This window comes from Nannobrachium achirus (assembly GCF_963921795.1).
Source record: "Nannobrachium achirus genome assembly, chromosome: 2".
Lineage (NCBI taxonomy): Eukaryota > Metazoa > Chordata > Actinopteri > Myctophiformes > Myctophidae > Nannobrachium > Nannobrachium achirus.
In genome coordinates, this window is record NC_137811.1 from 67359947 (window position 1) to 67374738 (window position 14792).

A 14792-nucleotide genomic window follows, 5' to 3' on the forward strand; every position below is an offset into this window, starting at 1 on the left:
AAAAAATTCAAGTGTCCAAATAAATTCCAAATATTATCAAATTATCTCGCGGCACCCCTGGACAGCTGTCACGGCACCCCAGGGTGCCCCGTCACCCACTTTGAAAACCCCTGGTATAGTGAACTGTATAGTTATGTCTGAGTAGAGTTCTTAAGACCCGGTCCCAGGCGCGGTTCTAGCCCTGAGCGGTAGGGGGTGCTACAGGGAGCTTTTGCCGCGCGCGAAAATTGGCGGTTTTTCGCGGATTTGATCGCGTTTTATTCGGGTTTCCGCGGTTTATTTCTTTGCTAAACAATCGGGAACGGCACACTACACTTTCCCTTTGCCTCTCCACATGCACCAGCCAGCAAGATAGTCTTGGAATTCTTGGTACCAACACTCCAACAGACAGACAACACCAGTATCATATAATCATTCAGTTCCAAAAGCTTTTCAGTTAATCTACTTAATTTTACACCACTCTGTCTACTACAACAAGCATGATGGTATTGCTTCCCAAACGTTTTTAGCCCGTGAACCAAGAGAAACTAAACCCAAACAAGTAGAAGTGAAAATAGCCAATCTACAAGCTCACAACGAGTCGCTTCGCGCTGCGTTGTGAACTTCTAGATCTGCTATTTTCGATTTAATTAACATTTGTCTCAGCGGACAACTTTTGACATCAAGAAAAGAGTTCGGCATAGGCAAGCTGCAGCAGCAGTCAAGTGTAGTCTACTACTCACCATCCAGAAGAATTAGATTCCAAAACCAGTTGACAACAATCAACAGCAGAGCAGCATATTTTATCCTGTTTATCCATTGTCCCAGTTTTTGGAAAAAGATTGATGAAAAGCCCCTCTCTCTTATATGCAACTTTGGGAAAGTTGTAAAGGCTTTGGTGGTGATCTTGTACAGTTTCCATAACATCTCCTCGTAAATAACTTCAATTGAGTGTATAATGTTTCTTTTATATGGGTTGTAAGTTGTCCTCCTGCGTGCCTTCGAGGCGTTGTGAGCATGTAGATCGGCTATTTTCATACTTCCCATGGACAGTCAGTGCGCATTGCAAGATGACGCTGAAATGGACTGCAGACTGTCTTCTCTCTCCCCCCAGCGCCCCCGTTCGCAAATTAATGTGTAGGCTAAACTGTTCTGATAATACAAATTGTTTTGGCTGTCCATTCATTCATCATGTATAACTTAAACTGCGCGCTAGTAGGCTATTCCAAACCAATGCAGCTTAACATAACAAACCGACAACTAGGGCCAACCCCTTAACACATTCCCCGCCATTTAACAATACCTTCGTACTCTATGGTGCCTCTGGTCTCCATAGACTTCCATGTAATTCATAGTGCACGGATCATGCACACCCATGCCTAGATAATGCACCATGTGTGTCCAAAAAAATCCGAATGGAAATCCGTTCAGGCATTCATGAGATACAAGCCATTATGTTTTCCTAAAATGTAAACAAAGATGGCTGCCATGTTTGATAGATGGGGTTGCTTTGGGGGTTAAACATGCAATTTCGCGATTTCTATCATGCCTACTACATTTTTTGGGGTCCAAAAAAAAATCCTAGAGATTTTTTTTTTTCAAAATGGCGGAAATTCTCGGGACTATCGGGCCTGGCAGGGAAAGACATTGAAAAAATCTCGGGACTATCGGGCCTGGCATGCAATGAGTTAACAACTATTGTTTCCTGTCTTACTTTCACAATAAAGTGTCACCCGCTTACTTCCCAATGCAGCTTATTTCACGCAGGTTATTATTAACAGGAAACAGTGTAGCTTAACCCGTGTGTTTTTGTGCAACCAAGCGTGCATGGGAGAGAGAGTGATGAGGGTGAGAGAGAGAGACATTGAGAAACAGAGAGAGAGAGAGAACTCAGAGAAGTGCCGTTTTTTCTCCGTCTGACCGTAGGGGTGGGCGATATGGCGATAATTATCGTCTCGACGATACAGCTTTGCCACGATATGCCTTTTCAGATTATCGTTTCTCTCGTGATACAAACAGTCATACAGAAAAGGCTCTGGATACAGCGAGTGAACGTTCTATGAGTCGCTGCTCTATTGCTTAATTTATACTTCTATAGTACGGTGGTGTAATTCACCAAAAAGAACAGATCTACAAGCTAACAACGTGTCGCGGCTCAACGTGTCATATGGCTTGAGGATCTGTCCCTTTGCTTTCACGGCCCCGCCCCCGGGCAGCACGCAGACAGGCTCCGAGTGTCTACACTCTACAGTGACTGACCGGAGCACCGAGCAGCACGGCACACTGGTCCACGACCACGATTTAGTTTCACTTTCACGGGACTTTATAAAGCAGTGATGCAGCTTGCCCTGCATTCTTTGAAGCATATTTTTAATAATGGATGCATTAAACTAACAGGACGCAAACTACTTTATCCGTCCTGCTATCGCTATCAGCCATCTCACTGCAAACTGCTGAGCTGTGTGTGTGTGTGTGTGTGTGTGTGTGTGTGTGTGTGCTGGAGTGGAGTCCACAGCTGTGTGTTCTGGCAGTATTGATGAGGTGATTTAGATCGCCTTGTAAATGCATGCTTCTGTTTTTATTAACTACAAACAAGTAGCTATAAAGTGCTTTGTTTGTTATGCTTTCACCGTTGAAGCATGCGTGTCTCGCGGTGAAATCGTAGCGTCTATTTCGCGTCTATTTCATAATTGGCTTAGTTATAAAACCATGCCATTTTTGTTTAGTAGAAAAGCTAAAAGCTAGGATGATAACTGTATTGTAAACTAGAAAAGAAAATTTCTAAGAAATTTTAAGTGTGCCTGCAGCTCGCTAAGTCTGTGCAACCTTGTGTAGCGGTTGGTGTTAGCATTAGCGTTATTAACATTAGCATTTTTTTGCATAAACGTTAACATTATTGTTCTTCATATGACACCACCCACATGTCTGTATGACAAACGGTTCACGAGAAAACGGGTCACTTCCTGTTTGGTGAGGGGCACTTCCTGTTTGGCGAAATAGGCCCCAATTAAGTTTAAGGACTCTTAATCTTGTCATTTGATGCAACCCGCGTGTCTGTATGACAAACGGTTCACGAGATCAAGGGTCACTTCCTGTTTGGTGAGGGGCACTTCCTGTTTGGCGAAATAGGCCCCAATTAAGGTCATGGACGATTAATGAATTAAAGCTGCAAGCAGCGATGACCGGGCCCTCGCAGCTCTACCCACGTCACAAGGCCAGCAGCCAATCAGAAACCAAACAGGAAGTCAGCCATTTCGACTAATTAGTGGCGTTTTGGCGCATTTTTGGCCGTTATCACGGGTCGCACTTTAACGACAGTTTTGTGAGAAAAAAAATTTTTTTTGAGAAAAAAAAAAGTTTTTTGAGAAAAAAAACATTTTTTTGAGGAAAAAAAAAATTTGAGAAAAAAAAAATTGAGAAAAAAAAATGTGTGAAAAAAAAATTGAGAAAAAAAAATGTTGAGAAAAAAAATGTTTTGAGAAAAAAAAAATTGAGAAAAAAAAATTTGAGAAAAAAAATTTTTTGAGAAAAAAACATTTTTGAGAAAAAAAAAAATTGAGAAAAAAAAATTTGAGAAAAAAAAAATTTTGAGAAAAAAAATGTTTTGAGAAAAAAAAAATTTTGAGAAAAAAAATTTTTGAGAAAAAAAATTTTTGAGAAAAAAAAAAATTATGACACCAGCCGCGAGTCTGTACGACAAACGGTTCATGAGTTATAGAGGCACTTCCTGTTACAGAGGGGGCGGGGCTTAATCAATTACAGCTCATCCCTATTGGCCGGAAAAAGACCAAAGTTGTGTGTGCATTTTAAAGTTTAAATCACGTTGCTAGGCAAAAGTATGGCAGAGTTATGTGGCGCCAAAGTTTCTGGTTTTTTTTCGGAGTCCCCCATTCTAAGTCAATGGGGTTTTTGGGCGTCGTTTTTTGCGAATTACATCGCAATCGTATCGCGGATCGGAAAGAAAAGTAATAGCACACCATTCCCGGCCGAGCCGCACGTTTTGATGTGTATATTGCGGGGGTGGTAAATCGTGCGGCAGTTATTACGTGCCGAAATTTCCCCCATTCTAAGTGAATGGGTTTTTTTGGCGTCGTTTTTTGCAAATTACGTCGCAATGGTAACGCGGATCGGAAAGAAAAGTAATAGCACACCATTCCCGGCCGAGCCGCACGTTTTGATGTATATATTGCGGCGGTGGCGTAAATTGTGCGGCAGTTATTACGAGCAGAAATTTGCAAGAACATTACTTACTTACTTACTGACTGACTGACTGACTTAAGTATGGCGGATTACAATAAGTGTTCTGCTATTGCATAGCAGGCACACTTAAATACAGAGTAATTCTGTAAAAAGAAAGCTTGTATCATAACAAACCTCCTGACTTTGGTTGGTCGTAGGGTAATTTGTTTTCCCCCAAGTTTCAATGGTAAGGCTTAGGCATGGGTTGTTGTCAACCTGTGGGTCGAGACCCCCAGAGAGGTCCCGAAATAATTTAGCCAAATTGTTTTGAAAATAGCCGATCTACAAGCTCACAACACTCAAAAACATTTTATGGGAACCCATAAAACATTTCTTGGACCCATTTGAATGACCTGAACCATCATCACACCAACTAGTAAATATTTTGAGGTAAAAGATGTTAATTGTTTAATCAAAAATCAAAATGTTATCATTAAAAAAATCATAGATTAGGATATCTATATTTCTATATGCAGCATAACAATGAATAGATTATCAATAGAATATCTGTGTGGGTCTAATAATCATAATAAACCTAAAAACTCGCATAAAACAGTATCGTGATAATATCGTGTATCGTGATACTGCATGAAGAGTATCGTGATAATGTTTTTTCCAGTATCGCCCACCCCTATCTGACCGTCTCTCTCCCGATTTTGCTAGCCCCGAAAACTACTGGTGTCACAGTCTGGACCTGGCCCTTGCCCTTCCCCTGTTCTACCACTCTTTGCTCGCCCCCTCCCCTCCTGTGAGTACCTGATTGACAATCTGAACTCCTACCTGCTTCACAGCTGTGAGCTGTTGATGTCCTGATTCAGAGACTATTTAATCCTCCTTGTACCTGCTCTCTGTGCTGGATCATTGTACTGTCTGTTCCTCAGTTGGGTGTGTTGTATTGTAGTGTTTGTTTCCTGTGTGTGCTTGTGTTTATGATTTAATTTAAGTAAAGTCTTCGTTAACCTGTCCTCCGTGGTTTCCTGCCTTTACTTTGAGTTCTGCATTTGGGTCCTCACCACCGCCACACCAGATCATGACAACTGGTGCTAGTCAGGAAAATAGTGGTGCTTAAGCACCAAAAGCCTCCGCCTAAATCCGCGCCTGCCCGGTCCTATAACTGGGTCCTGCTGTAAGAACGGACATATAATAGTTGGCGAAATGGCAACAATTTACAATTTACAATTTAGGAGAGCTCCAGGCAGGAATAACCCCACAGTATACTGTAGCTCCTTTCGGAACCCCTCACTCCACTGCTACGCAGCTCCGAGATGGGGTTCCTACTGGTAGCATGCCGGAATCCTGCGGCTGGATCGCCGATCCGCCGTTAGGGAACACTTCTTACCTTTGGTGAACACTCTATCCAAAAAAGTGATGGGTCTCTATTCATCTATAATCGTTTTACTTCTTTAAGGTGGAAGAAACTCGAAGCACTGGGGTGAAATAAAGTTTTTATATCGCTCAGAAGGTCAGCCGGTTCTGTGTTTTCCCCGTTGTGTGACCAGTATTCAACATTTTGCTTGAATAAATCTACAATAAAAAAAGTATTTGTATCAAAAATATACTTGACATACCATAAAAATACCCAATTCTTTACAAATGTGCCAAACATATTCGAATATTCGAATATCAAAGTCACTATTCGACGTTGTTCACCTAAATGGAATATTCGCTTATTTATTTTTTATTGTTTTCTCTTTAAAAAATAGTTTATAAAGCTTGGCTAGATAGGAAGTCATAAGAATGAGTTGTCAATGCCCCTGGTGGATGAATTTGTTAATGCTCTATACCAGGGGTTCTCAAACCTTTTTAGGCTGTGACCCCCAAAATAAACATATTTGAACTGGGGACCCCCACCCTGACAAGCACTTGGAATTGTAGGTATTACATTAAATGTGACTTGGTTCCGCAGATAAATATTGTGAAAATAGCAGATCTACATGCTCACAACGCCAGGGGAGACAGTAATGTTTCCCTATGCGGCCACAACTTCCGGAATGTCTAAAAACACAGAACCGGCTGATCTTTTGAGCGATATAAAAACTTTATTTCACCCCAGTGCTTCGAGTTTCTTCCACCTTAAAGAAATAAAACGATTATAGATGAATAGAGACCCGTCACTTTTTGGATAGAGTGTTCACCAAAGGTAAGAAGTGTTCCCTAACGGCGGATCGGCGATCCAGCCGCAGGATTCCGGCATGCTACCAGTAGGAACCCCATCTCGGAGCTGCGTAGCATGTGGAGTGAGGGGTTCCGAAAGGAGCTACAGTATACTGGAGAACTCTACGCACCTGTGTCACCTCAAGACCTCAGGAGGGGGGACCTACCCAATACCTCCCCAGAGGAGCCTCTTGTTGGTTAAATAGAGCAGGAGAGGGGAGTTTAGCCTTGGCCATGTGAGGAGGAGATGGGCAGTGGTTTGGCCACCACTGCCGACCCTGCCGATCAGGAGGGTGTAGCGGAGGGTTCAAGGGTCGAAACACCTGATGATCGATGGGTACCGTCTGAAGACATCAAATGTTCCTGGCCAAGGCTACAATCACCAAACGTGAATGGAGGAGAAGCATCGTTAGATGTAATTGTAATCAAGCATTTAAAAGACGCTTAATCCAGAGCGGCTTACAATAAGAAAGGTAATACATCAATACATATTCTGGGTTTTTCATAAAACATGCTGGGTTAAAGTAGAAAGTCTCTCTCTCTCTCTCTCTCTCTCTCTCTCTCTCTCTCTCTCTCTCTCTCTCTCTCTCTCTCTCTCTCTCCCTGACGTTCTCGCTTGCTGCTGTTGCCTGTGTGATTTATATTTCTTCCTTCAACGGTGGCACAGAACACAGCCTACACCACCATGCTTCACCATGCAATACAAATCAAGCTCTAAGCACCGTGGCTGTAAAAGCTTTAGTAATTTGTGAATGCAGCGCAGAGGCTCAGGGACACCTCATTAGCCAGAAAGCATGTAAATAATCTGACCAGACGAGCTGATCGTCTGGAAAAGCAGTGGCGTCAGTTCAGAAAAAGCTAAGGTATGGCAACATGACTGGGGTCTTGCACCAGTCATGTTGCTATACCTTAGCAAAAGGCATGATACATTTATTTTAAGAAGTACATTCTATCCCCCCCCCCTTGGGCTGGATATGGCAGCCTGGAACGGTTGTTCAAGTGCAGCTAAACTTGGCATGTTAGTAAACGTGCCACAATTAACAATAATGCATTGCACCTGTGCAGCTGACCTGCGGAACCTGGGAATATACCATGTTGTCAAGATGAGGAGAATACAAGAGTGGAGAATATAATTATAATACTTTGTTAAAGTTACCGTTTTGTTAAATTTTGCATTTGTAGTTATTTTACCGTAATTTAACAACATAATAACCAGATCAGATAGACAAAGAGACATTCATGGATTTATATTTAAAAGTAACTTTTATTTCCCCCCCTGGACCCAGGGTATGGCAGCTGCATACCCCTGCCATACCCAATTGACGCCCCTGTGTAGTGTGTAATAGGTTTGCAAAGTGTCGTGCTTATTGCGACCGTAGGTCGCAGTTAACTATGAAAACCGGCACTTCTTTCCGTATCTCTGTCAGTCACGCCTGACACTGTGGTTCTATGGGTTTGTCGCTCTGACATCATGCTCTGACGTCACTGTGATGTCAGGGGAACCAATCTTAACAGAATGGGTTTGCCGCTGTGACATCACGCTCTGGGTTCACTGTGATGTCACACTAACAGAAACCCTTTTTTGCCCATATGGAGTTCCCTGTCATCAATATTAAGCCCATATCTAACAGGACTTCATATGGGAATGCCCTTACTGTATATGGAGGCCACATCATCACTTTGTTTCATGAAGTTTTATTGTGCAGGCCCTTGTTTGTCTGTTTTGTTTCTTTCATTCTTGTTGTGTTGTGCGTTGCGAGGCGTTGTGAGCATGTAGATCGGCTATTTTCACAATTTCTGCCTCTGATAATTAGCAATCTGGCCAATGTTTTAATTTGTCATTTTAGAGGTATTAAAACGTCCTTAAATTGTCACTTTACAAATGTGCAGATACACTTAAGCTTTGTGTGTTTGTTTACGGTTGTGTGAGAAAACAATGTTGCACATTGACCCCTGGGGGTCCCGACCCACAGGTTGAGAACCACTGTCAAAATGAATGTCTGAGTCAGAGTGGCGGGGTGGTCTGCCGGCTGGTTGGCCCACCAACCCATTAGGCAATCTTAATACCCATTTAGAACCGGTACACAGTATTGTGTATTATTATTTTATGCTTTAACTATTGAAAATAGCAGATATACAAGCTCACAGCATGGCACCGAGTGCCGCGCTGCGAGCTTGTAGATCTGCTATTTTTGAAAAGTCGTGAAAATGTGTGCAAATCTTTGAATATATGTATTTTTTACGCGAACATTTGTAACTCAAATTTTGCTTCCGGATGTGTCCCTGGAACTAAATATTTTGAGATGGGGGTCCGTGGCCAAATACATATCATTTTGGGGGTCCTTCACATGAAAAAGTTTGAGCATCACTGACATGGAAACATGGGTTTCTTGCACACATTTTTTAAAATGTTCAAAAATAGCAGATCTACAAGCTTGCAGCGCGGCACTCGGTGCCGCGCTGTGAGCTTGTATATCTGCTATTTTTCAATAGTTAACATTCATGGGGGGCCCACAGTGAATCCTTGTACCCAGGGCCCAGAATTTGGTGTGACGCCCCTGCTCCTGGAACAACAAGCTTAGATTTTTGTTAGTAAAGCCCAAAATGTAAACAGAAATGTGACAGCATTACCATTTATTTACAGGTCTCAATGTTCCATACCAAAAACACACGTAAATGTCAATCACAGTACAGCAATGAATCATGAACTGAATGTCATGATTGTGACAGCCCTACCGAGGGTTAGTGACTTATAATAACTCTCTCTGCTCTGGATTCTGCTTGCAGTAGGGCATTCACGAATAGTGATTTTTAGTATTCGAATTATTCGACCTCAAAGTATTCAAATAGTCGAATATTCGACAGGACTGGCCAAACTGTCAAATATTAAGTAAGCAAGAGGCGAACATTGTGAAAATAGCAGATCTACTGTACATGGTCACAACGCCTCGCAACGCTAGGCGTTGTGAGCATGTAGATCTGCTATTTTCACAATATTTATCTGCGGAACCAAGTCACATTAAATGTAATACCTACAATTCCAAGTGCTTGTCAGGGCGGGGGTCCCCAGTTCAAATATGTTTATTTTGGGGGTCACAGCCTAAAAAGGTTTGAGAACCCCTGGTATAGAGCATTAACAAATTCATCCACCAGGGGCATTGACAACTCATTCTTATGACTTCCTATCTAGCCAAGCTTTATAAACTATTTTTTAAAGAGAAAACAATAAAAAATAAATAAGCGAATATTCCATTTCGGTGAACAACGTCGAATAGTGACTTTGATATTCGAATATTCGAATATGTTTGGCACATTTGTAAAGAATTGGGTATTTTTATGCTATGTCAAGTATATTTTTGATACCAATACTTTTTTGAGCGGTGGTTACACCGTCTCCTATACGTGGCCGTGTGTGTATGCGTGTGTGTGTGTGTGCGTGTGTGTGTGCGTGTGTGTCTGTATGTAGCCTGCAGGCCTGCAGTACCTTTTATGACCACACATGTTAAGGGAGGGGCGCTGTTGTTCAGGCCAGGCCAGACCAGGCACACACACACACGCACACACACACGCACACACACACACACACACACACACACAGGGGGGAAGGGGGGGGGGGGTAAACCACCGCTCAATTCACACGGGTGTGATTTTTGGAGCTGTGTGAAACACAGGCTCCCTATACGTGGCCGTGTGGGTCTGTGTGTGTGTCTGTCTGTCTGTCTGTGTGTGTGTCTGTGTGTATGTAGCCTGAACTTCCTAAACTTCGGCACGCCACTAGTCCCACAGTTTTGCCACCACACACTCGCACCATATGTCAAATCGACCGGCTTACTCGGGAATCGTGGGCTATTACTTTTCTAAGAGAAAGGTTCTATAGTTTAATTGATATTAATTTATTAGTGAATTAATTTCCCCCATTGACTTATAATGGGAATTGCAAAAACTCACATTCAATTATTTGTCTCTCGCAAACCATAGGGGCTAGAGTTTCAAGACTTGGAGAGGAGGTTCATAATGATTTCAAGGATTAAATAAAAAATAATTGTGTCATTTGGCCGCATGGTGGCGCCATAACACCCCACTTTACGTTTTGGCCTGTAACTCTTGAACCGTAGGTCGGAAAATTAAAAATATGTTTTCCCTGGATTCCTTGGGTCATGACGCATCTCCCCATATAGGCCACGCCCATTTGCGCCATGATAGATTTTCCGCCATCTTGAATTTTCTCCAAAACACACTTTTTGCTCCTTTTCCTACATATTTTCTTCAAATGTCACAAAAATCGGTACACATGAACCACACACACACACACACACACACACACACACACACACACACACACACACACACACACACACACACACACACACACACACAGCTCCACTTCACACGGGTGTGATTTTTTATTGTAGATTTATTCAAGCAAAATGTTGAATACTGGCCAATTACTTGCTGGATCTTTCTGAATGTGGTATTATTGTATTTTAGTTAAGTGAAAAATCGAAGTACATCTTCTACCACTGCTGTGTACAGCATTTTGCACGTTTATACCGTGGCCATGGAGAATACAGTTTTAGACAGCCATGGTATGGCTGTTGCAAATTTGCTCATAAAAAATAATTTGACTTCATAAAGCTTGCTTACATACTGTAGATCACATTATACAGTAGGAATAGCTCAGCAAGACAACTAAAGTGGTGGAAAATGTACACAGTATACAACAAATGAATCAGTTAAACTTCAGAAATTACAGAAAAAAAAGAATGCTGCCTTAGCTTTAAAAAATACTGGATGGATGGATCAATGCGTGTAAAAGAAGAAAGTATTATTTAAACCAGCATCCAATCTGCAGAATTCTATATAAAAATGTTTATTATGTTGTTTTGTAGCATATTGGCAAACCCAATGCATAATATCCGCAGAAAAAGTAGCATAAGCTACATGGTCCATCTAAGACAGAAGCTTTTAACTGATTGTGAACCATGCAGGGATCTGAGTTGCACAGTCTGTGTTCTTGTCTTTAGTGGTGGACAGGGAGAGTCTCATGTCATGTTCTGGCTCCAACCTAAGCATGTACTTATGTAACGCCCGGGGATGCCAACCCAGGTCTCCCACGTGAGATATTAACCACTAGACCAGGGGTCTTCAGCATTTTCAGGCCAAGGACCCCTTAGCTGAGAGATGAAGCACAACCTTTTTGTAGATTCCATATAGTTTCATCATTTGACAGCACTATCATCAGTGTATTTTGGATTCATGTATTCCGGTCATTACATATACATATTTTCGTCAAAGAGGTTTGGTGTAGAGGGGAAAAAGAGCACACTAACTTCACCTTTTACTCTGTACGTAGTGTGCTCTTTTACACCAAACCTCTTTGCTGAAAATATGTTCCTTCCACTTGCTACGTCCAACCGGGGAAGCTCCCCCGTCAGTTGAAAAGAAGCGATTTGGACTCCTCATGCATAGAAGGAAGTATGAGGTCAGTCTGTTGCTCTCCCCAGGTTGGCAGAGGGACATTAGATAAGGAGGACAACAGGACATTAGATAATTGATAGATAAAAATGGGTTACAAAATCGTGGGATAAAAATTTAGAAAAAAAGAAAAAAGAGAATTTCTGCCCTAACACATCTCTCTCTCTCTCTCTCTCTCTCTCTCTCTCTCTCTCTCTCTCTCTCTCTCTCTCTCCCTCTCCCTCCAGATGAGTTCGTGCAGCAGCCGTGCGCTGACCATCCTGTCCACGGTGTTCGGGGCGTGCGGGCTGCTGCTGGTGGGCGTGGCCGTGTCCACGGACTACTGGCTGATCATGGTGGAGGGCATCATCCTGCAGCAGAACCAGAGCATGGAGGTCAAGATGGCCCTGCACTCTGGCCTCTGGAGGGTCTGCTTCGTGGCCGGTACGTAGTAGTAGGCCTGTCACGATTATTATTACGGGCCACCAGATTTATGGTCCGATTCGTGCTCCACTTTTAGAGCCGAATTTATTTCGGCTCGGTTCAGCACCGAACGGCCGAATTAACCCATTTAGGCCTAGAATCATTGAATGCTTTAACCAGTGAAAAATAGCAGATCTACAAGCTCACAGCTGCAAGCTTGTAGATCTGCTATTTTTGAAAAAGTCGTGAAAACGTGTGAAAATCTTTGAATATATGTATTTTCAAAGCGAACGATTGTAACTCAAATTATGCTTCTGGGTGGTCCCTGGAACTAGATATTTTGAGATGGGGGCCTGTGGACAAATATATATAATTTTGGGGGTCCTTCACATGAAAAGGTTTGAGAACCACTGACATAGTAGTCTCTCAAGAACAGACTAACTGAGCTCCAGTTGAGTGAAAAGGACCTTTTCTTTGACGATGGCTGGCCAGATTGCTGACATAGAAACATAGGTTTTTTCAAAAAACCTTTGAAGGATTCAAAAGACACTTATAGAATCGGGTCAAAATTCAAATTTTCACGATTTTTCAAAAATAGCAGATCTACAAGCTCACAGCACGGCACTCAGTGCCGCGCTGTGAGCTTGTATATCTGCTATTTTTCAATAGTTAAAGCATAAAATAATGATACACAATAATGTGTACCCGTTCTGAATGGGTTTTAATGGCGGTATTCGCCCCTGTGAACCTCTGAATGACCGGCTCTAAAAGTGGAGTATGAATCGGACCAGAAACGTTGAATATTCTGTTGTTGTTGGATATGCGATTGATTGATGTGGTACCATAGGAGAGATAACAGGCCAACGTTGATCAAAATAACAATCTTTAACTAAGTAATGCAGATGTTTAACAATAGAGAGTGTAAAATGTAACCACTTTATCCATTTATACATTGGCTATTCAAAAATAGCAGATCTACAAACTCACAGTGCATCACTTTGTGCCATGTTGCGAGTTTGTACATCTGCTATGTTTAATATAGAAAATATTTGGAAAATGTTGTATAATATAGATTTTTAAACATAAATCTTCTCTTCTGGGGGTCCCTGGCATGACGATGGGGGTCCGCAGCCAAATACATACATTTTGGAGGTGGCAAGAACATATTAGAGAACAACCTCCTATTCTTTCTGATTTATAACGCACTGATTATATAGAAGAAAATAAGTTCCAACCGCTGCCTCAAAATGTAAGGCATGTGCGGTGCTTCACAGGATTATACAATATAGCACATACTCAGAAAGTGTTATTAGCTGTAGCTACTATATATGTTTCTTACATCATTGAACTAAAGTCATCGTGGCATGTCTTACCCTTCTATATTCTTTTGACCTTTAGAGGGCACTAAAGGGTCTGTGTGTATGTGTCCCCAGGGACAGAGAATGGAAGATGTGTAGCATCAGAGTATTTCACCGAACCGGAGATTGAGATCACCACGGAAAATACTGCAAACATTCTCAGTGAGTATATCAGGAGCATTACTACTACTACTACTACTACTACTACTACTACTACTACTACTACTACTACTACTACTACTACTAATACTACTACTACTACTACTACTACTACTACTACTACTACTACTACTACTACTACTAGGGACGTACAGGGAATGTTAGAGAGGCAGGGGCTGAAATCTCTAAAAGGGCCTTTTGTTGAAAATAGCAGACCTCCAAGCTCACAACGCATCGCGCTGGGACGAGTTGTAGGGATATACAAATGGCAATAACTTTTTTTCACAATGTTTCCGGCAGAGCAGACCATTCATTCTGTGGACCGTAATGACCAAACTAATAGATAAAACAGAAATAAAAAGTATGACATTTTGGGTGACTGGGTCCCCGACTAAGAGGAGTCAAGGTGGTGATGGAAGTGCGTTGGACACAGTCTGACACAAATCGGTACGGTAGTTCTGCCCAACAAATACCGGTATCAGATTTGTTATCTTGTCCTCTAGGACAAGCTGAACCATAACAAGACACGGTCTGTATCAAAACAATCAGGCGTAATGGCAGAGGCATCATCATGGCTCCTGCAAGCTACAGAATGTCATATTACAAGGCAGAAAACCAACGTAAGCAAGGTACTAAAAGAGAAGGCTAGAGTAAAAAAACTAAAAAAGGTTATATCATTCTGCCACAATTCTTCCTCAGTGCCCCATTAACCTTCTGTCCTGGGTCTGTCAATAAGGTGGGGTGTAACTGCGTTCCCTCCAGTAAAAACAATCCATTTGACACTATGGCCTCCCGTTCCCATTAACTACAACCAGCCTCCAGTCAGAAACAAGATGTAACAACAAGTCGTCTCTGTCCAGTGGAAACGTATGTGTCCAAAACGGATACTTCTCAAGATTCAAATTCAAAAGCATCAAAAGTGGCAGATCTACAAGCTTGAAACACGTCGCTTCGCGCCGTAGCTGGGTCATTTATGGCAGTTCCGTGACCACGAGAGCGAAGGTCCGTTTCTCTATGGATTTGTCA

At 42.1% G+C, this 14792-nt stretch overlaps 2 protein-coding genes across 2 annotated transcripts in view; one reads left to right on the top strand and one right to left on the bottom strand.

Annotated features, from left to right (window-relative positions):
* The window catches only part of ccdc106a (coiled-coil domain containing 106a), a 366031-nt gene that overhangs the window by 82427 nt on the left and 268812 nt on the right, over positions 1-14792 (bottom strand). The gene's annotated exons all lie outside the window — the stretch shown is intronic.
* Positions 12075-14792, top strand: part of LOC308299878 (voltage-dependent calcium channel gamma-7 subunit-like) — a gene marked incomplete at both ends in the record, with an annotated part of 33160 nt that continues 30442 nt past the window's right edge. Inside the window, 2 exons of the mRNA XM_080743659.1 lie at positions 12075-12270; positions 13683-13769. Coding sequence (XP_080599785.1) covers positions 12075-12270; positions 13683-13769 — 283 coding nt within the window. The remainder of the gene's footprint in view (positions 12271-13682; positions 13770-14792) is intronic.